The sequence below is a fragment of the Argiope bruennichi genome, chromosome 5, assembly GCF_947563725.1.
Source record: "Argiope bruennichi chromosome 5, qqArgBrue1.1, whole genome shotgun sequence".
Taxonomy (NCBI): domain Eukaryota; kingdom Metazoa; phylum Arthropoda; class Arachnida; order Araneae; family Araneidae; genus Argiope; species Argiope bruennichi.
In genome coordinates, this window is record NC_079155.1 from 93,293,474 (window position 1) to 93,313,997 (window position 20,524).

At 27.1% G+C, this 20,524-nt stretch overlaps 1 protein-coding gene across 1 annotated transcript in view; it reads right to left on the reverse strand.

The window, feature by feature from the left end:
* The window catches only part of LOC129968147 (nephrin-like), a 494,644-nt gene that overhangs the window by 25,145 nt on the left and 448,975 nt on the right, over positions 1 to 20,524 (reverse strand). Inside the window, exon 18 of the mRNA XM_056081964.1 lies at positions 8,854 to 9,021. Within this exon, the coding sequence (XP_055937939.1) occupies positions 8,854 to 9,021 (168 nt within the window). The remainder of the gene's footprint in view (positions 1 to 8,853; positions 9,022 to 20,524) is intronic.

Below are 20,524 nucleotides of genomic sequence, written 5' to 3' on the forward strand. Positions count from 1 at the left end.
TAATGTTGATCAATTGGTCCAAAATTTAATACATAATTACATTTTTGATATATACAAAATTTCTTTTTTCTAGTTTGTAGCATTTAATATTTACGCGTACACGAAAAAAATAACTGAACGATAGTCAACCATTAACGTATTTAGAGAAAAATTTCAAAAAAAATACCCACTGTGATTCTAGCACCAAGCCTTCATTCTAATTTATCCCTGTAATTTTTGAACAATCGTGTTCACATGCTGTCAGACAAACAGACTGCGTGTAAACACAAAACGCGGTAGCATGTGAAAGCACAATTTTAGCATGCTTCTCTCAGATAAATTTCGTCCAAAATTTTATAGAAAGCTCAACTTTCGGCATCGATACAAACAAGTTTTCAGACTGTCAAATCACATTACATTCTTTAAAAAAAAGTGTATATTTTGGGGGCATGGCTTTCAACCCATAGAGAATGCTTATTTTTTAAATTAAGGGTTGTTTATTTTGATGAAATAATCTATTTACTTTCAATTATTAAATAATGTAATTTTCAATTGAATCTTTTTCAAAACAAGAGAAAAATTCCTGCAATTGTTTTTAAGCAATAAATTATCTTCCCAAATTCAAATGAAACTATTTAAATATGGTAAAAATAACCAAAAAATGATAAATAATATTTGCAGTTCTTATTAGATTTTATTGAATTGCATTTAGGTCATAGCGTTTGCTTCATAACTTAAAAATTTATCATAAAAGGAAAAGCTATTTAAAATAATAAAAATATATTATTTATTATAAAAATATAACTTTTAAAAGCAAATGCATTACTTAAATATTAAAATTTAAAAATTCATTAGTACCTAAAAAGTATAAAACTGAAATGCAAATTTACTGCTTTAAATATAAAAGAAAGGAAAAATGTATTAATATATTAAGTGTGTACTCTAATGTAACAAGGCTAAACTTAATCCTCAAGCATTGGTATTATATTATTCGTACAAAATAAGTCGTTGCTTTTAGTGCATGTCTGAAACTCTTTTATTATTAAATTTCTTTTTTTGAATAAGAACACTGCGTCAAGTTAAAGCTTTATTTTATATTTAATTGCATACAGCAATAATACTCAGACATACATTCACATTTTTCTAAATTAATTCAGCATTTGTCTCAAAAATTGCTGCTATTAAAGGTTCAAAAAAGCGAAACAACAAGTTAATACCTAATTGCATACAACAAAAGTGCTCAGACATCAAAAATTTCTTTGTTTAGATAACTATAAATTTTAATGATAAATAAAATAGTTATATATTAAGATGTTAAGAAATTTTATAAGACGTCATAAGGAAATAAAATAAATATGAGTTATTTAAATTCTGTGACATAGAAATTTATTTGTAAAAAATGCCTTAAAAAGGTATTCTGCATTAAATAATTTAATTTTATTCTTAATATCTAATAAATTAACCACATTTTATTACTTATTTCAGATTTAAATTACTATATATTATATGCATTATAAATAATTACTAAAAATAATACACTACCATAATTACTATATATTAATATACAAATAAGATTTCATATTTTATATTCTTCTTAAATAGTCGTTAATGTATTGTTTTCTATAATTGTTCCGCTTATTTTTTGATCCTTGGTAATAACATTCGAAAGACGTCATTTTTGTTCTTGAATATATCTATTTATATATATCGCAAATTAGTGAAGAAATGAAACAAGATTTCCATGTTCATTTGGCATCGAAATTATTTTGAAATTATATTCACTACTTGGAAAGAAAGCATACATTAGAATCTTTATAAATTTTTAAGAACTAAAAATTTACTTTTTTTTCAGTACGTATATACATTTTAAGAAAATATAAATTTTTTAACATTACAATGCAAATAAACGTATAATCTAACTTTTAAAAAATTGAAATGTATTTATACTATTTAGTTTACGTAATATTATTAATTTTTCTTAATTGATTATACAATCAAGTTAAGTGTGTAAATTAAAAAAAAAAAGCCTTGACTTATTGGTAAGTGGATTCAAATCAAGAAATTGCAAAAAGTTCAAGACAGACGTACTGTAAATATTTTCACTGATTATATTAACTCTTTAAAGGGCCATTTTTTTCTAGTCATATTATGTTAAAATATTTTTAGGCTTAAAATTAGAATAAGAAAAGTGATTCATTTAGCTTATTAGATAAATTTAATCTGATTAATTAATTAATTTTGTTAACTAATAATTAAATAACAAATCAAGACACATCATTTTGTGTGAGATAAAGAGCTGAAGCATCTAAGTTTCTGTCTTCCTAAAAAAAAATTATCAGAACTGATGCCAACCTACATAATTTCATACAAAGATTGACAAATTTTGTGGGAAGCATACTTCCCACGGCCCTAGAAAGGATTAAACTAAGTAAATATAATGGGAAATGCTTCAGAGTATCATAGACCAGATATATAAATTGCCGAATAATTTTTTAGAACTGCTTTCTTTTTAGAAATTACAGAAGTGTAACTTCGCAGTTTTGAATTTTCATATATAAACAACATCAGCAAACTAATGTTTTACTTTTGAAATTTAAGTAGTTAACTCAAAATAGCAGAATTAATGACCACCATATATGACATATAATGGATATTAACGCTCTTGCAGTTAATGCCAATATCAAGGCATTAACTGCAAGAGCGTTTCCTTCTCAAATTATGCCCTCGTCTTTTGCCCTAATTATTAGCTTTGCAATTTGAAAATCAGATTTAAATATGATATTGAAATGAATTATTGATTTATAACATGAAATATTTCATTAGGTATTCAGTTTATCCTCAATAAAATGTTTGAGCATCTTCCTATGAATTCTATCAGCATGAAAAAATAAATAACACGTGAAATAACAGATGTTCCATGTTTCTCACGCAAGATACAACTTTACTCACGTAAGAATCTACTAGTATATTCGCAAGTTAATTTTCTATTCATCTGACGAACACGTACCCTCTCAACAACTAGAAATCCGACTTAATTTAGTTCTATGGCTTTTTCTATCCTCGCGGTAAAAGGCGAGATTACTAAAAATATCACGTTGGTTTTTCGAGAATCATGTTTTTTTACGGCCACTAACTACTCCAATATGCTGTACTTTCCCTCTGTTCCTTTGTCATTCATACCACCTTTATTACAGCCATCAGTAATAAAAACTCGCACTAAAACGCGCCAAATCAACTCACTCGAATCTCTAAGTAGTCAGATTTGCACTACTATGCGAGTAAAGGCAATTATAAGAAAGGCGAAAGAAGGAAAAAATTGCCAAACTTCGGCGGTATTATGCCAACTCTTGTAGAGCGGTCTTCTTTATTCCTCGCATGGAATTCCAAGGCCCACTACTTTATTCTTTGGCGTGTTTTTTAGCGAAAGGGCAGCAATTTAAATCCTTTGCTTATGAATCATTCAAGATCATGCTAATATAAGCGATGAATCACCGAGAACTAGGATTCTAGAAGAAGAGGGGTTGGTTTGGCAAGGAATTGGTAAATAAAAATATACAAGGAATTTTATTCTATTACGGAGGATTTGCTAGGGATACGCAGGAGGGAGTTAAAATATCCTCTATGCCTTCTACAGAAATTGTTTAAAGCTTTTTTTTATCGAGCATTTGACTGCTTATTTTTTTTCTTTCATCTCTAGTTTTGTCGAGGGGGGAAAATGTTGCGGCGTTGGAAGTTGAGCTTTTTTTTTTGTCTGTGAAAGCTCTGGTTAAGATCGGTAGTGAGGCTTTTTAAGTAATTGAATTTGAATAAGGTTGAAATAAATAATTTTATGGAAATGGTTTTGCGTCTGGATGAAGAATAAGTTTTTTTTTTTTTTTCACTTTCGCTTAAGCATGAAAACAATTTTATTGCAAAAGCACTTTCATGGAATTGACTTTAATCCTTTAATGAACTGCTAAGTTAAAACTCAAAATGAGTTAATTCTTTAAGCAAATAAGTTTTAAATATAAAATACTAAAGATCCATCATGGAAATAATTTCATCAAGGTTTTAATAGAAGGATCAAATTGAATATGTTTTAAGAAATAAATGTTAAATAATTGTAACTTTGCCTAGCATGCACTTGAAATCGTAATTATTTAATGATTATTTTCAAAATTCTCCTAAACTAAATTATTGCTTTTTGATATATGTTGATTGGATAATATTTTCGTAGTATATAATAAGCTTTTCCCTTAAAATACATGACATTACTGTAACATTTTAAATGTAAAATAGTAAAGGTAAATATAGTTACATAGAAGTATGCGAAAATTTATAATTGAATAGAATGTTTTGAAATTGAAGAAAAGGCGAAAGAAAGAAATGCTTAATGCATTAATAAGCATAGCACAGTTATTGTTTTTAAATGCAATAACTATGCTTAGCAAGGGGGAAAATTCTTTTGATTTTTTTTTTAAAATTTGAAACATTTTCCTTAGTAAAGATATTGAGATGGTAGTAATGAAAAAAAAATTAATCAATAAATACAATAGTAAAAAAATTTCATATATTTTTGTTGAACACATTTTAGATTTATTTCTTCACAAACTTAATTTTTAAAAAAATAATAAGTTCAGACTCTTAATTTTTTGTTCAAAGAAAATAGATCAAACCTGATGCAAAAACATAATGTGATCTTATTTTCTTTAAAATAAAAATGTTCATACTCTCAAAAAAAAAAATCTTTAAACTGAGATATATACTTAGGTATAAAAATTTAAATTCCGAATGAGTTAAAACTTCTTATTAAAATTCAATTTAAAAAGAACGCTACAGCTTTATTTATGTTTTTAAGAAATAAATCTCGGATTTTTTAAAATTAAACCCATACTTATTCCTACTATTCAAAAAATTATTTTTATAATAGTGACCAAAGAATTATTTTCAAAATTCAAATAAATAGTATGAAATTGAAATGTAGTAAAATTACGTATCACTAGAGTTGCAAACAGAAGTATCAAAAAGGCACTGCGCAGAATCTGAATTGGTGTATTTGTATTTATTGTATGGTGCCAATCTTATCAGCTGCCACAATGAATACCAACATTGAAAAACGACACGGATTTGATGATGATGATGTCGTGACCGCGTTACCACGGAAAAACGGGTTCAGTAACTTCTGAGGATAAAGACTCCGGAGCACACGAGAGCATGTCTGACTTCCAACTCATATGATGATGATCCTCACACACTTGCTTGCACAACCCCTTTTTACAGGGGGGGGGGGAACTTTCATACATCTCTCAGATTGAACCCAAGGTAGAGAACAACTACGCCCGAACCAGGACTCGAACCCGTGACGCCCAGATTACGGGGAAGACACGCTATCCCTAGGTCAGGACGCCGGCGACATACATTTGTTACATACAAGTAACACATGCTTAAAGGGAGAATGGATTGCCCCTTATAGTTTATGCTTAACTTAAAGGGGGCGTGATACAATAAAAATTTATGTATGTTTTAGGATTATAAATTTTAATATTCGGTCATGAGTGGACGCATATCTGTCTCTTGTAAGTGAGTACCATTCACTCATAAGTGTTTTCTTTTCGATATATATTTCATAAGTTATCCTGAATACTGGTTACTTACTTATAAACAAATAAATTATTCAGAGGCAGTTAAAAATGTTCTAACCTTGAATGATTATTACAAAATAATTATCAACAAGCAGGGTTATTTAGAAAGATGGAGCAGATTTAAAATATTTGTTTAAAGTTAATGACTATAGATAGATACAATATATCACTGAATAATGGAAAGTTCAAAATTATAATTTATGCATTCAATATGAGTTCCATTTGTTATGCAACAAATGTCGAATCTCGGAAATCTGCTGCTGATCACATATGAAGTAAATTAATTATTGAAGTCATGCTTTAAGAACTCAATCTGACAACAGATGGCAGATTGTGTTCATAAGTTCTTAAGATTGAGTTCTTGATTTGACAGAGGAATATCAGACATAGTCGGTACATATATGCTGTCTTTTAAGTATCTTCAAAGACAGAGTTATATTGGAAAGAATTTTGACAATTTCATCTGTCTTTCTAGGAAGATCAGTAGTATTCCCTTCATATGTGCATACTACCACCATCTACTAATTTCTTGTACCAATTGTAAGCGTTTTTTTTTATTTATTTATTATTTTTTTACTGCAATACATCCATTTGATGAACTTATAGAATACGTTCCTTTGTTGAACTTATCGAAAGAAAAGCACAATGCAATGCAAGATTGAAATTTCACTTTTTGAATATTGTAGCGAAACAAAACCACCTTTCCGAATGCATCGCCTTTTTTTTTTTTTTCAAAAAGCAGTCAGCATCCTGCTTTTACTCAGATTTTTCAAATGCATAAAAATAAAACATCCAACTTTCCTTTGCACTGCGATTATTGTCTTTCCTTTAAAATATGGATTTTACATCCGCTCCTGTTTTTTTAAAAACTTCGGATATTAGAGTTTCAACTCTATTAATTTTCATCTAGAGTTTTTTAAATGAAAAATTCTGTCTGTCATGAGAAATATTCAAACATTAATGCTACTTTTTTCATGTTTTATGATAATAAAACCTATAAATAATGTTGTAAACACCGCACAGCTTTTCGAGTGACATTAATAGATACTTTCTTTTCTTTTATATATTTTAAAACAAGAGCTCCTTAATGTCAATTACTCGCATGCAATAAATATTGTGTTTCAAATATTCAAAATAAAGATTCAGTGAGATGTGGAATAAATATTCATTGGTGGTTGGGAAAAAAAGTCAAATGCTGCCTCTTCGTCCTAATAATTTGTTTAGTATATTATTGTTAAAATAATTTCTGAAATACTGATAATTGTTATGAAGACTTCCGTCTAGCAGTTAATAAGTCAAGAAAGTTATTTTGCGGAATTTCAAGCACCATTAATCATTTTCAAACCTCTTCCGATTGTGCGGAATAGTGGCTTATTAGAATAAGCGCAGCTAAACTGAGTAGTAACTTTATTCTCAAAAAATAAATATGCAGCTAACATATTACCCTTTTATATAATCATTTAGGTGGTCGCAAGTTGCTTTACTGTCAAAAGCCAAATATTTAGGATTAAGACAATTTATAGAGGTATTATTAAAGAAAAAAAATTATTTACATGTAAAAATCTGTTATAATAATAGAAAAAAAAGCACTGGAAACATTATAAGGATTTAAATTCCAAAATTTCCAAAACTTTAAAAAATTTATTTACTGATTTGCTTCATGCAATTTTAAAGGATATTTTTTGTGTCATAGTTATTTAATGGCAGTTTTCGGGGCATCCTTCGTTTAAATATTTGAAATGTTTTTCATTTATGACAAATAATAATTAATTCATAAAGTCACAGTAATAAGTAAATAACAATAATAATTTTACTTAAAAATAGTTTAAATACTTGAAATATATTTTTAATAATTAATTCGTAAATTCATAATAATAAATAAATAATAATAATAATAGTTTTATCAAAAAATATTTCTTTCTTTCAATCTTAGAATCAATCTTTCAAATGATTTAGAAAAAATTAAATTTTTAAATCTGAAATTAATTTACCAAGATGAAAATCATTCGCAATAAAGAGTAGATTGCATAAGTATCTTTCAATTTTTATTTTTGGAGCGATATTTTGTGAAAATTATATATGATTAAAAAGTTTAAAATTGAATTTTTAAATCACACCTTTTTCCCTTTAATGTGATAATTTTTAATTTCTTAGTTGGCATAATTATGTTTTGCTAATTCTTTATAAATATTTAAATAAATATCAAAAAACAAAATACGTCTAGCAGAATGAATTTTAAGAAAAGAAATATTTTTAATATTTATTTATCAGTTTTTGGAATAAGGAAGAAACTTGATTACTGATTTAAAAAAAATAAACTGAGCAAATATTTTCAAATGTGCCTCAATTCCAAATTATCTTTACTTATTTATGACCTACGTTTATTTGATGAAGAAATGAAAACTCGGTTTTTATTTTCTTTACAAAAATAAACAAAAGGAAATAGGGGATATGATATATTTCTAAAAAGAGAAAGTAAACAAAGTATGAAAGAAAATGTTTAGTTTTAATATTCAGTAACAAACCTTTAGGTAAATAATATACCATTGAAAAAGGTTTGAAACTTACGAATTTTTATACTTAGAATTTCTATTCAAAAGGAATAACACTTTTTAAAATCTCTAAGGAATGCTTGTTCTAATAATTTATTTAAAAAAATTATAATTATACTTACATTTTTTAAATTTTATTACATGGTTTTATTATAGAATCAATCCTATATTTAGAGATAAAAAGAAACGAAGAAGCAAGAAAATGTGTTAATCTTTTCTTTTTTTACTTATAAAAATAAATTTTTATAGTAATATTTAGAAAAAAAATGGAATGTTGTTATTTAAAAATAGAAGGATTGAAATATATTTCAAAAAATAATAAAGAAAAAAAATAAGTTAGGCGGTTTCAAAGACTTTAAAATTATGATGAGCTAAAATATTATATAGAGTTTTCAAGTTCAGTAATCATCATATTTATTTTTATTTATCTGGTATTTTATTTAAAAAAAATTATTTTAATATAATTTAAAATTAAAATTAATAAATTAGTTATATTTATATAACATAATATAACAAAATAAGTATAGTTGAATTAAAGAATTATTTAAATTCACAAACCAAGTACAGAATAAGTTTTTTTTTATATCATTAGAGACTAAAAATTTAACACTTTTATGTCTCTGAAACACCTTTTTTCGTGAAAAAAGGAACTCGTTATTTCAAATTATAGTTTTAAAAAATTTATACATAAAAAAAAATACCTTGCGTTTGCCTTTTCTTTTTTCGCTGCATATAACAAGCCACAATAGCTCCATTTATGAGGATGAGGAGGGTTCCAGCAATACAAATGATGACTAAGAGGAACACTGGTACATCTTCGTTATTTTTAGCCAAAGCATCGATTGCGGTACTGGGGAGACGGCGTGGAACTGGAAAGAAAGAGATTGAAATAGATAAAATGTATAATTATTTGAAATATTCGAATAAACTAAAATGATTTAAAATAAATACCTTTTCAGAATTATATGTAATCTGAATGTATTTTGAAATGGGAAATAAAATTTTAAAAAGAGAATAATAATAAATTATTGAATACATAAAATCAATTATTTTTAATTTAAGTTATATATTTTGAGATTGAAAGTAAGCAAACTTTGTAGTACATAAGATGATTTCCGTTGATTCAAAAGGTTAATCAAGTTCTTTATATGTTCAGTCTAGCAACCATGGAGAGAAAAAAAGGGAATTCTAATTGATATTGAACAATTGAAGAATAGATAAATAAACAAGAGACATATGATGATTGATAGATATTTTAAAGAACATGTCACAAACTTTTATTCAATGAATATTACGAGAAATCCATTTCCCCTACCGGACAAGAATTCAATAAGGAGATATACGAATGTGAAAGGTGTGTAACATGTTTTATATATTATATGCCTTTTGCTCCACTAAGAGACAGTTTTATTGCCTAACTCTAAATTTTAATAGTATAATTGTAAACACAGTAATAGGGAACAACATTCTGTTATATGTTTGTCAATGACAGTTTCCTCAGAAAACTCCATGCATATGTTCAAAAGTATACACAAATACGTTATTTTTGGGTATCATTTAAATACAGAAAGTCTTTTAGGTGGATATTCGATTTGCTTCTAAACTGGAATAAGAGAAACGTTCAAATTCATTTAAATTTCTGAAATTTAATTTTTCCCTATTATAAATATCCTGGCGATTCGGGATATTTCTGTAAAAGGTAATTGCTATTTTTTTTAAATATTTTTAAGAGGCATAGTAATTCAGAGACAAGTGCGTTGATATTCTCTTTAGAGGACCTAATTGCCCTGCTTGGAATTCTTTTTCTCTGCCCATTACCGATTCATTGAAAGTTACAGGAGCTCCTAGTATTCATAGAAAAATGCTTCAGAAAAATGGAAATAAAAGATTACCTTCAACGGAAAAGTTAATTTCAATCCCTTACTTTCAAAGCATACTGGCGTTTGGACTAGATATATTTTATTTTCTGCTATCCACAAAATATTACAAATGTTATTAAATGAAAATTATTTTCTCTTAATCCCGAGAAAACATGACTGTACACGTTATGATTATGACAAGCTCAATCGCTATTTCGGAATCATAAAAAATAATGATCCAATAGAATAGTTAGCTCTCCATAAGAACTAACAAATGAGGATTATATGTTATATTACAATAAGACATCATAAAATATTAATGGAAATTAGGGGATTAAAATTTAATAGATTTCTGAATTTAATATTGTATAAGAGATAAGAAAGATTTAAAACAAAGTGTATAAATATGAATGATGTACTGTTATAGATGATATTATTGTTATAATAATGCACAAATGAGCACAAAAATAATCATTAATTAAGAATTATATAATTTATATTTTTCTTGCCCAGAGCTAAGAAAGAATAACAGAAAATATTTTCTCTTTTACTTTTTTAGAAATCTAATGTGTTTTTTTTCCTCAAACGTGAGCAGCATCTAATAAGATTTATATTTCTTATTAACAGCTATTCAGTTTCGCCTGCTTAAAATGTGTAACACAATTGGGAAACTTTGTCAAATAAATTAGATATATAGTTGCAAGTTTTAGATAATTATCTGAAAGAGGATAAAACAGAAAATTTATAATGAGCCTTGAAGTAAGACATAAAGAAAATGCAAGAAAGAGAAAATTACTAACAACTGAAGACACTACTGAACAAAGCTAATTAAAAGTCCATGTTGAATAGAAGAGAAAATTTCCGATTTGTTCGGAAGAGATAAATTTTCTTAGGAAATAATTTTGTTTTTCTGTCACAAATGCACAACTTCTGAGACTAAAATGGGAATCATATAATTATGCACTGAACCGCCTAACTGAGCGTTGATTATGGAATGTGAAAAATTAAAAACGGTTTGTCATTTATTCTCTTTTGAGAAATCAATTGAGAAGGTACTGAAATCGTTCACTATTTGTTGTAAGCCACCTTTTGCATTTTGTTTTCGTTTTAATTTTTTTTTCACTAAATGAGATTGAAATAAAACTTATTTCTTGAGCACGTTGCAAGAATATTTTTGAATAGTGCATGAAAGCAAAATATATTGGACGATCTTATTTATAACTAATGTACCTTTACATAAAATTTTATTTATCTGCTGTACAATTTTGGATAAAACAATATTTGCAAGTAGTGCACTTGTGAAAGCATCATTAATTTTACTTTCGGTGCAATTAATGTGTATTTTAGGATAAAATATTATTTCAGAGAGTAATATATGTTTGCAATTATTGTACTTGTGGACAAAAAATTATTTTCATGTAATTTTTACTTACTACAAAATATTTCTATAATGTGTATTTAATAAAATATTATTCATAAGTATTGTATTAGCGAATAAAACATAATTTGACTTTACGATATTCGATGAAGAAGCTCGGTGGCGTAGTGGTCCGAGGTTCGATCCTCGGGCTAGGCAAGGCCGAATCAGCCTTTCATCCCTTTAGTGGGTCGATAGATTGAGGGCTAAGCATGATTGGAAGCTAAACACACTGTGGGCTCCGCGTTAGGATGACCACGTAACCGGTACATATGCCTTGCACCCCAGGGCCCTCGGTCAAGAAAGCAGAGATGGACACTGTAGGCCTTGGCCCACATGAGCTGCCGTGCACTGAGTGTAGTGTGTATGTATGTATTCGACGAAAGGGATAAAACACTTCGTAATTGCACATTTTAACTTATTTCTGAAATATAAATTTAATAAATTTGAAAGTCAATTTTTTGTAGATTAAAAGTACGAATATATAACTACAGTACCTGTGAAAGAGTTTTATATAAATTTAGTAAAATAATTTTAAATAAATATTTCCAAATTTATAGTTACAACGGAAATGCAAAAAAGTGTGGAATATCAAATCTGTGTTTTACAGTATTCTATAATTTTATAGTTAATATATATATTAAATTAGTATATATATTAATTGTGTATACAAAATAAAGCAGTATATAAAAAAAGCCGAAATGAAAATCTTAGTTTAGTGTTAACACACAATGGAAATTTTTTTTTAATTCTATGTTTCAACATTCACAGACGCATTTGATTGAATATATGACATAATATCTAAATTAGTTAGAATTTCGCCATAATAATAAATCATTGTTTATGTAATTCATCAAATTAAATTAAATAATTTTCTAAAATAAAGAATAATGAAAGAATTTTCTAAATTAGAGAAGAGGAATTAAATTTTTTTGATTTAAATAGTATGTAAAACGCCTATGTAAAAATATTTTTGGAATATATATTTTTAAATTAAGTTAAAAAGTGCTTAATTTTTAACTTATTTTTACTGTAATTACCGTTTGGGCACTGAAAATTTAACAATACCTTTGCAATGTACAATACGTGATACGCACACGCACGCGCACGCGCAAGCAAACTTCTGTACTCAGAACACAGTCCTTTTCCTGCCTACCTCAAAAGGTTCAATCTGTCTGAGAGTGACCAGTGCAGTTGTCGTGGGATAGGCACTGCACTTCATTATGCTACAGAATGCCTCCTTACAATCTCCTGGCATATGAAAAAGCCATCACCAAGCCATGAACAGGAATGGCTGAAAAGAGTCGCCAGCAACTTCCTTTCCAGGGCAAAAATTCACAGTATAATCAAATTTATAAGTGAAAATAGAAACCTATTCTTGCCTCCATAGCTCTCAACATCAAGTCTCATACCAAAAAAGACTAAGGAAAAAAACAAGCACCGCAGTCTCCTGTCACACATTTCAATCAATCAGAGATTCTCTTCATTTCCATTTCTCAAATTATTTTCCATCTGAATTTATTTTAACTGCATCCTGATATACTATATCATAAAAATTATGTGAGCACAGATTATATGTATATTTTTACACATTTTATCTCTCAGAATTAAATTTCTAAGTTGAAAAATTATGTAAACGATCTCATCTTAATATAATTTCTTATATAATTGTAAATTCTGTAAATAGTTATTTTTGTTTCGTTTTCCTACTGCAAATATTTTGTTAATTAAATAAAATTCCCGTAACATGCCCACCAAACCGTTCAGTGACCAGAATGGTCACGGATATGGGAATATGAAATGGCATTCTGTTCTCTATATATGTGTAGAAACATATATAATTATTATGAACTTGTTTTGCGTTGACTCATCTTCGACTGCTATAATATATCAAGCATTCGTTAATAATATTTAAAAGGGAGGAGGAATTATTAAAAAAAACAAAATTAATATTCAGCTTAATTCATAAAAAAACAACTTATGAGCAAAAGCCCAATAAAATTCTGCACATTAAGGGAAATGTCAAAAAACATAATTATTCACGGAAAATCATTTTAACACACACGTAGTAGTAAGGGCTACCAAAAATAATTTTTCCTTTTAAGTTGCAACTTTATTTTGTCAATAAAGTTTAAATTTCCTTTAAGTTCTGTATCTCAAATCAAACAAATTCCTATTGTTTAACAGAGCTTAATTCAAATTTCCAGAACAATTGGTTTCGCTTAAAAAGTTCTCTTTTGTAAATGATGTCGAATTCTCCTCAGCCATTGACCGCTGCTACTCAAAAAGGACTGGCGCCATTAGCCAATAGCCCTGAATCAGCGCTATTTTAGTCCTTAAAAGCATCGACTTTTCCCTTTCACCGTATCAAAAAGGCACTCTTGATGTCGATTTTGTACCTAACATGCTTACCTGTACCTTTCATCTTCAATGGCCCTCTTTTTTTTTTCGGTCCACGCTTTTGATTCGAACTGTGATAGCATTTGGTTGCTTGCCAATAAATCGAAAAATCTGCTGGCGTAAATACGTAACTACGCGAGTGAAAGAAAACTCATTTCTAGGTTTTCTGAGAGTTGTTTGAATGAAAGGTTTAGTAAGTCCTTTCTTACAAAAGAGTGTTAATAAAAAATTAATTTTGTTTTTTGTTTAATTAGGCACCATTAAAATACCCGAACATCTTGATCAATATTATACATTGAGAAAATATTATTTCGTTATTTTTCAAAATTCCAAAAGGCATTTCAATATAATATTCAGTGTATTATCATTTACAAGTCACCTGAATCGAATGTCTGTTCACTAGACATATCAAAACTCTTTATATATATATATGGTAACTAATTTTAATAAACTACATCTTATCACAATAAAAAGAAAGTAAAAATTATTTAAAATTAAATTTCAACAATAAACATGTCGTATTCTGAAAGGATAGCGAAGTCTGCACTCTGGCGAATATAAGTAATGAAATCTGTCCATTTGTTAATAATGGTAGGTTCTGATAAAATTTGATTGCGTGATATATTTTGAAAATCTTGAAATGAAAATAGCAAGTGGCCTTTCGTAACATATTTAAAGATTATAAGTTTACATATGAAATGTAAATTGGCGAAATCAGGGAGTCTGTTTGGCGGACTATGTCAAAATCATACTTCATAGAAAATATAGAGTGAAATTGTAATTTTTGTAATTTTTTTTGAAAATGGAATTAAGGCGAGCATTGATGACTTATATATGAGTTTTCATATTAAATAAAAATTAACGAAATATGGTACATGATTGGCATTAGGTAACTGGTTATTTCGCTTCCTCAATTACTTTAAACATGTAGATAAAGTTATATGTCTTTCACTCATAGTTTAATAATTAATGTTCATCCCAGTCTCCTGCAAATGAAATTATTTATAAATTTCTGTCAGCACATTTTTTTACATTTTAAAATTTCTGTTAAGTCTTTTAAATGTACTTAATTAATTATTTTGAATAATATTTTTTTTTAACATTTCTACTAAGTTTTTTAAATAATGATAATTTAACTATAAAAATTTTTTATTTACGAATCTTTTATCAAAAACTATTTAAAATAATATGTATTTTTAAAATTTATTTTCTAAATCCATTATACCCTTTTATATATATAAATGCAAATACGATTTAATTTATATAAATCTGTATTGTTTTAAAATAAAAAATATAGAATCATACAATGTAAATTTTTACAAAAGTATAAAATTACTTCTTTGTTTTACAAAAGTATAAAATATCTTTTTTGTAATGGAAAACCGGTTTTGCATATTATATATATATTTCATAATATTGAATCAGTAGTTTATCCTTTTGATTGTATTATCATTCATGACGAAAAATATTTTATCATGATACATTTAAAAATCATTGAAGAATGCAATTACCTTTTAATAACACCCTACGTTTTAAAAATATTTTATGAAAATACAATTTTTTTAGCTACTAAAGGCAACAATTCGAAACGGTTTACATTTATTAGGTATTTCATTCATTCAAGAAAGAAAGTTTTTGTAAATGAAACATAAAATATTGTTGTATCAAATTCATTGCTCACTAATAATCGATTCTTTTAATTCAGTTTTAGTGAAACACCTTTTTTCAATTTCCTGGAAATATCTTCTATAAAATTATGTCGCAGTATTTTATATATATTATATTATTTTATAATATATATCTTCCATATATTATGTCGCAGTATTTTATATATTTGAAAATTGTTTCATAAATCATTATTCTAAATAAAATTTGAATATTTTGAAAAATCGTTTGAGAAACTATATTCAATTCTCACATAAAAATTGATATATTTCTAAAAATATTATATCGAAACATTTCACGAATTATATATTAAAGTTTTAAATATAACTATATTTTTATAAATTTAATTCTATAGACTGTATATTGTTTTTAAAATTTAATTTGAATTATCTTTCTTTTAATTTAGAAATAGTACCTGTAAAATGCTTATAAAGTAATTTAAGTTGGAAACATCATTTATTATGAAAAACATTAAATAATATATTAATGAAATATATTTAAAATTAAGTACTTACAAAGATTTTAATTTCAAATTGGGATGAGGAAATTCTCTGGGATATAGAATAAGTAATATAAATAAATGTTATATTTGGACTTCGAATCAGACAGAAAGAATTACTTCTTTATATAGCGAAAATGTCATGAAATATTTTAAATTCACTTTCCAGTTTATATATTTCAATAAAAAATAAGAAATTAGGTTTCAATCTAAATTAGTTATATTTAGTAATTAGCCAGAACAATTTTTCAATATGTAATTTTATTTATTCTATTATTTTAATAATACTTAATTATTTACGAATTAAATTCAACTTAACTCCATCGTAAAATAAAATTGGTTTTTATATCTCTTCATTCTTCTATTTGTTGAAACTTGAATATTCATAATTTAATTATTTTTATCACTTGAAATCTAATCTTTGTATTACAGTTTATAACCTAATTTTTAAAAACAACTGAAAATATAATTAATTCATTTTTTAATATAATAGTTAAAAAAATATTAGCTACATTTCAACTTTCAGTACAATTATTTTTTTGTGTTATTTAGTATTGATTAAAAAAATAACTACTGTTGTGACTAAAACTGTGGAAACCATTTGGGGAAAAAGGCATTTTTGAGATTTGTGGGCTAATGGCAGCAATTTTATTATTTTAAATTTATATATCATTTTCAAATTGTTGTTTCCTCAAATGAAAGACTGTTTTATGATCATCGTTTTTCCTGTACATTGTAAAATTAATATAAAATTTTAATAAAACCATTTAGGTTTGTAAATTTCAGTATGAGTCCTTGATAGCTGTAAGGATGCTAAGGCGGTATTTCAGTTATCACCAAATATAGTCTAATATTTCGACATACAATAAATACTGCATATGTGATCTTAACATTGAGAGTTTCAATATTTCAAGTAACATAGCAGAATATTCTATCTTTTATGTATCCCCAAAAGAAAAAAAAATAATCTATTGAATATTGAGTAAGTGCGGAGGTTACTGATGGCATTTTCGCCACGACTTGGTTGACCCCATTTCAATACTAATAGAACTTACAATCACTATTTTTGCATACATTGCACCATCTGTTGGATTGAAATACTTTTAGAATAATTTAAGACTCTTCCATAATGTAAATTTTACTGTGTTCAATGCAGTAATTTATGACTATGAAATCATTAAAATATTTTGCAATAGTGTTTTGTAAACACGGTAAGACTTTGTGACTATCTTATATAATACAATAGAACAATTATTGTTTCTTAAAGTATATTTTTAAATTTTCCTTTCATGGACGTGGTGTCATCACAACTTTACATGAAACGACACTCAGAGGAATTAATGGACAGACCTGGAGCCAGAAAAAATTGAAACAACCTCGAGACCCCGAAATTTGAAGAATAAATAAAAAGATCTAGCTCTTTCTTCAAGTAATTAGAAGATACATATATATTTTTATGGAATTACCATATTTATTTATCCTATTAATTATTATTTTAAACCCACATAAATATACAGGATAGAACAAGGGAATAAATTGTCTAGTAGTTGATTATATCAAACACATTAATACAACTTCAATAGTAAGATAATAAGAAGTAAAGATATTCCTATTACTTAATTTTAGGACTTATATTTTTAAAATGTTAATTAATGCTGTCTTTTTAATTTTTAACTATACACTGTGACCATCTTATGCCCTTAAAATGAGTCAAATATAAAGATAAAATTAATTTGGAGCTATAATTCTATTTCCATAAACTTTACATGTATATTTTTCCCAGCATGCGATTGTCATTAAAACTTAACTTTGCATTATTTCATGAAGTGCCATCAAGTTTTTCTCTAGGAAGTCATTTTTTTTACCTCCCATAAGAATGTTGACTTCTTCAGCACTCCACAAAAACACTCACTTTTTAAATTTCTTTTTCCTCCAAAATTACGTCCGGATCCTGCAGGAGGAGCGTAACGAGCAAAAGATTCCCAAAACCTTCCGGGGACTCTTCTAAGATAGATACAAAAGGTCCCCATCATCTCACTCGAACTCAAAATTCTTCTCCAATAATTTCCTCCGGGCGAAACACCACTTGTAAGAGGAAGTGGCTCTCGTTAAACTACGAGAGTTCCACGCTGAAACTACGCGTCCTTTTCCGCTTGCCGGACTATTTTCAAGAGAAATTTTCGCCCTCCCCCTATAAACTTTATTAGCTGCCTCGCGTAATATGTTGGGTATAGTCTTGCCTTGGAGAAATTCAAATAGAGTTTCATTAAGATTGTTTCGTGTGTAAAGTGAATCAGATGTTGAATTTCGTTATTTACAATCCGAGCTTATTAAAATATCTTTTATTTTTTTGTTATATAACTAGTGGAAGAAATTCTGTTTTATGAAGAAGAAATATTACTTAGTTTGTTGGAACGAATTATGAAATGACTAGAAGGCTACTATTTTTTATTAAGAAAAGCACGAAGAGTGTTGTTGTCTAGAGGTGATTCCATATTTATTTTTGATTACTATATATTTTGCTCGATAATTTGTCCGGAAAAAGGAATGAGAAATGTTATCATTTTCCACATTTCTTCAATTTCATTTAGATATTAGAACGAATAGATCTTTTAAAAACCGATCAGCTGACTGTCTATGGTAGAATGAATAAGATATAATGGATATGACTTTATTAAAAGTACTTAAAGCTGTTTTGACTCGTTTTTTTTTCTTACAAATACATTACCTTGAGTTCCTTATGATTATTAAATAAAGATATTGAATAGATTTGCAAAATAATATTGATTGAAATGAAGTACAGCAAATTGATAACTATTACCTCGTAATCTAAAAAAAAAAAAAAAATGTATCAAAAATTTGTTGTAAAGAACTCAGAATACTAATCAAACAAAATTCCTGAAAATATAAGTAAAGTTTCCAGTTCCAAAATATTATAATTCTATTGATAGAAATACAGATATTTATAAGAATTTATATATCATTCATCTATTTTATTGCTTTTTACGTCATATAAAATAACGCAAATTTAGTTTACAGGTAAAAAATGTATTGAAAAAGCTTACTGGTATTATAGACTCTTTTAAACCAGCTCTTAACGTGTACATACAAAATAAATATGCAGACTTTTAGGAAGATAGGAAACACAAATACTAATTATAAATACAAAGAAGAAAAATGTAAAAAGCTTGATACTAATTTCTAAATATTACTCACACAAAATTTCTGAAAATCTATGTAATGTTTCCAGTTCTCAAATATTATGATTCTGTCGATAGAAATACAAATATTTATAAGAATTTAAATATTATTCACCTATTTTATTGTTTTTGTCCTATAAATCACGGAAATTTAATTTATAGGCAAAAAATGTATTGAAAAAGCTTGTACATATTGGCATTACAATAGTCTTTTAAATTAATAAGTAACGAGTATATTAAAATTAAACACACAAACTTTTAGGAAGATATTAAACACAAACACAAGGCAGACCCACATAGGATAAGTTGGCAAAAAGTATTAATTGGCTGAGTTAAATGCCTCTAAGTACTAAGTACTTTGCTGTAGTCTCTTTCGCATGCAATGGCGTGTCTGACACAAGCATCGAATTACTGAATTTTTAGTTTTAAATCTGCAATTAAGCGACAGAATTAAGTATTTAAAAATAAAAAAAAATCACTTAGAAACTCTTCAATACCACAAATGCTCTTTATATTATAATAAGAATCAAGATAACAATAAATTTCCAAAATAGTATGTGTAATCTAATTAGAAAGTTATATAAATTTGTATATCAAGAGATTAAATATTAGTTGCTTTTTTTGTTGGTTTGATTCTATTGGTGGAAGCACTTATTTGACTTTGCTGGATTTCAGTATTAGTCATTTATTCTGAATGAACGCTAAAAATATGTAACAACATGAATATTTTTGCGATTAGGCATGCATTTTATTTACATAATAACTGATGACAAATGAAGGGCCGAGCCACGAATGTTTTCTGAATTGCACCTGCACACATTTGTACCACATCACCAAATATTCATAGAGTTGTAGAGCAATTTCTTTCAGTGGCAAATACAGAGAGGCTTGTAGAGTCTGCAGTTAATCTGATCAGCTTGCTAAGGATAAGGCTTCCGAATCACTACACAATCTCTCAGAAGCTTACTGTAACTACTCAATGAATACACATGGATTTATAAAAGATAGCGGACGATGATGTAAATGAATGTAAGTATTTACTGTCCATGTGTAAAATATCGCTCAAAAAATGGCTTTTACCCGTTATTAGTTTCACCATTTCCGTATCTTGATATATCTTCTAATTCATCAATAAGTCGTTTCATGTGAACCTGAATATATTTTTGTGCTTTTTTATGGTTCCTACGTTCGGAATTAGTTTATATGATGACTTATGGTTCTTTGTATATTAAAAAAAAAAATGAATCTTTGTTAGTAACAGCTAATTTGACGAATTATATATTGATAAAAAAAACAACAATTTATCTTTTTAAGTCAAAGATAATTATACAT